The sequence below is a fragment of the Volvox carteri genome (genome assembly GCF_000143455.1).
Source record: "Volvox carteri f. nagariensis unplaced genomic scaffold VOLCAscaffold_7, whole genome shotgun sequence".
Classification (NCBI taxonomy): Eukaryota; Viridiplantae; Chlorophyta; class Chlorophyceae; order Chlamydomonadales; family Volvocaceae; genus Volvox; species Volvox carteri.
This window is the reverse complement of record NW_003307550.1, coordinates 605,926-607,478: the sequence shown is the minus strand read 5'-3', so window position 1 is coordinate 607,478 and position 1,553 is coordinate 605,926. Positions and strand designations below refer to the sequence as shown.

Sequence of the window (1,553 nt, the reverse complement as noted above, 5' to 3'; positions counted from 1 at the left end):
CGGAAACGGGTGTGGATGGGTGTGGGTTATCGTCACCTTCCAGGCCCCCAACCCGCCCCCTTTTACATCCGCCGCAGCAGTCTCTTTCCTTGGCATCAGCTTCACTCGCTCGTGGTTCGTCTTTCAGCCCCCAACCCGCCCCCTCCCCAACTCGGGCCCCAGGTCGGCGACACAGATTGGCAAGAGGTGGAGTGCGCGGACGGCCGGGTCTACTTCTACAACGAAACAACCGAGGTGCGGTGCGGTGCGGGGTGGGGTGGGGTGGGGTGCGGGGTGGGGTGTAGAGGAGGGGAGGGAGAGGGATAGAGGGGCGGAGGGAAGAGGAGTCTCAATTGGTCGGTTGGTTAATTGGTTGACTGTTATAGTTGTTGTAGTTGTAGTAGTAGTTGTAGTAGTTGTAGTAGTGGTAGGGTTTGTTGTAGAGTTTGTTGGGGGTGGGGGGGATTGGGGGTTTTGGCAGGGGGGTTGCTATTGCCAGGGAAGTTGGGTTAAGGATCACTCCCAGGAAGAAGAGTCTAGAAAGGAGGTCCGTGGGAAAGGGGTGCGCATGGTGGGGGAGGGGGAGGGGGAGAGGGGGAAACTTGGCCCAGAGAAGAACACCCGAAACCCCGAACCCAAGGACCAGAAGTCTATATGGTCGGTATTCCGCATTGCCAACCGACCGCCGTTGGTCGTTGCGGTGTCGTTGTGTTGATGTGAATGGAGGCGCGGCTTCATGGCACATCACACACCGCTGACGGCGCCCTTGTGTACGGCAAAACACCCCGCCCCCGCCCCCGGTCTCTACCCCTCCCCCCTCCCCCCACACACAGGAGACCTCCTGGGCGGTTCCGGAGCCGGTGGCCGCATTCCGGCGGCAGCAGCAGGAAGCGGAGGCGGCTAAGCGCCGGGAGGAGGATGAGAAGAGGAGGGTCGCGCGGGCGGAGGCGGAAGCGGCGGTGGCGGCGGCGGCGGCAGCGGCACGGCAACGCGCAGGAGGTGGAGGTGGTGGAGGTGCGCCGCAGCGCGCCTAGCGTGATACGGTTGTTGCGCCTGCGGCCTGTTTGCGTGGCTCTTTTTTTTCCAGAGTCAGGTGTCGCATTTCCTATCGCATTTTTTACTTTTGCATCCATTCAACCCATGTATGTATGTATGTATGTTTGTCAGCCGGGGGGTGCTTTACCAGTAGTGCCTAACCTAGTATATGCCTAATCATGTATGTATGTATGTATGTATGTATGTATGTATGTATGTTTGTATGTTTGTAAGCCTGGAGAGGCCCTATCCAAAGTATGTTTTTTTTCTAATTTTCTGCGTTCCCTCGTTTTTCCCCCTTCGCGGCCAACCCCTCCTAACCCCCTTCTGCCATCGGAATTTGTTTTCGTTCCTTCCTTCCCTCCCCACCAGAGGAGAAGATCCGTTGTCGTTTCGGTTTTTTTAACTTGGGGTTTAACTGTACCAACTCCAGAACGCTGCCGCATTCCGCTCCTCCCCCTCCCCCCCCCCAGGCAGCTCATTTCTGGTTTGATTGCCTCTCGTGATTTCCCCGCCCCGCCCCGGGCCCCCCCCCCCCC

The 1,553-nt window shown here is 58.6% G+C and overlaps 1 protein-coding gene across 1 annotated transcript in view; it reads left to right on the top strand.

Annotated features, from left to right (window-relative positions):
- VOLCADRAFT_87919 (uncharacterized protein) overlaps positions 1–1,553 on the top strand; it is a gene marked incomplete at both ends in the record, with an annotated part of 15,239 nt that overhangs the window by 3,257 nt on the left and 10,429 nt on the right. Inside the window, 2 exons of the mRNA XM_002947695.1 lie at positions 163–234; positions 813–993. Of these exons, the coding sequence (XP_002947741.1) occupies positions 163–234; positions 813–993 (253 nt within the window). The remainder of the gene's footprint in view (positions 1–162; positions 235–812; positions 994–1,553) is intronic.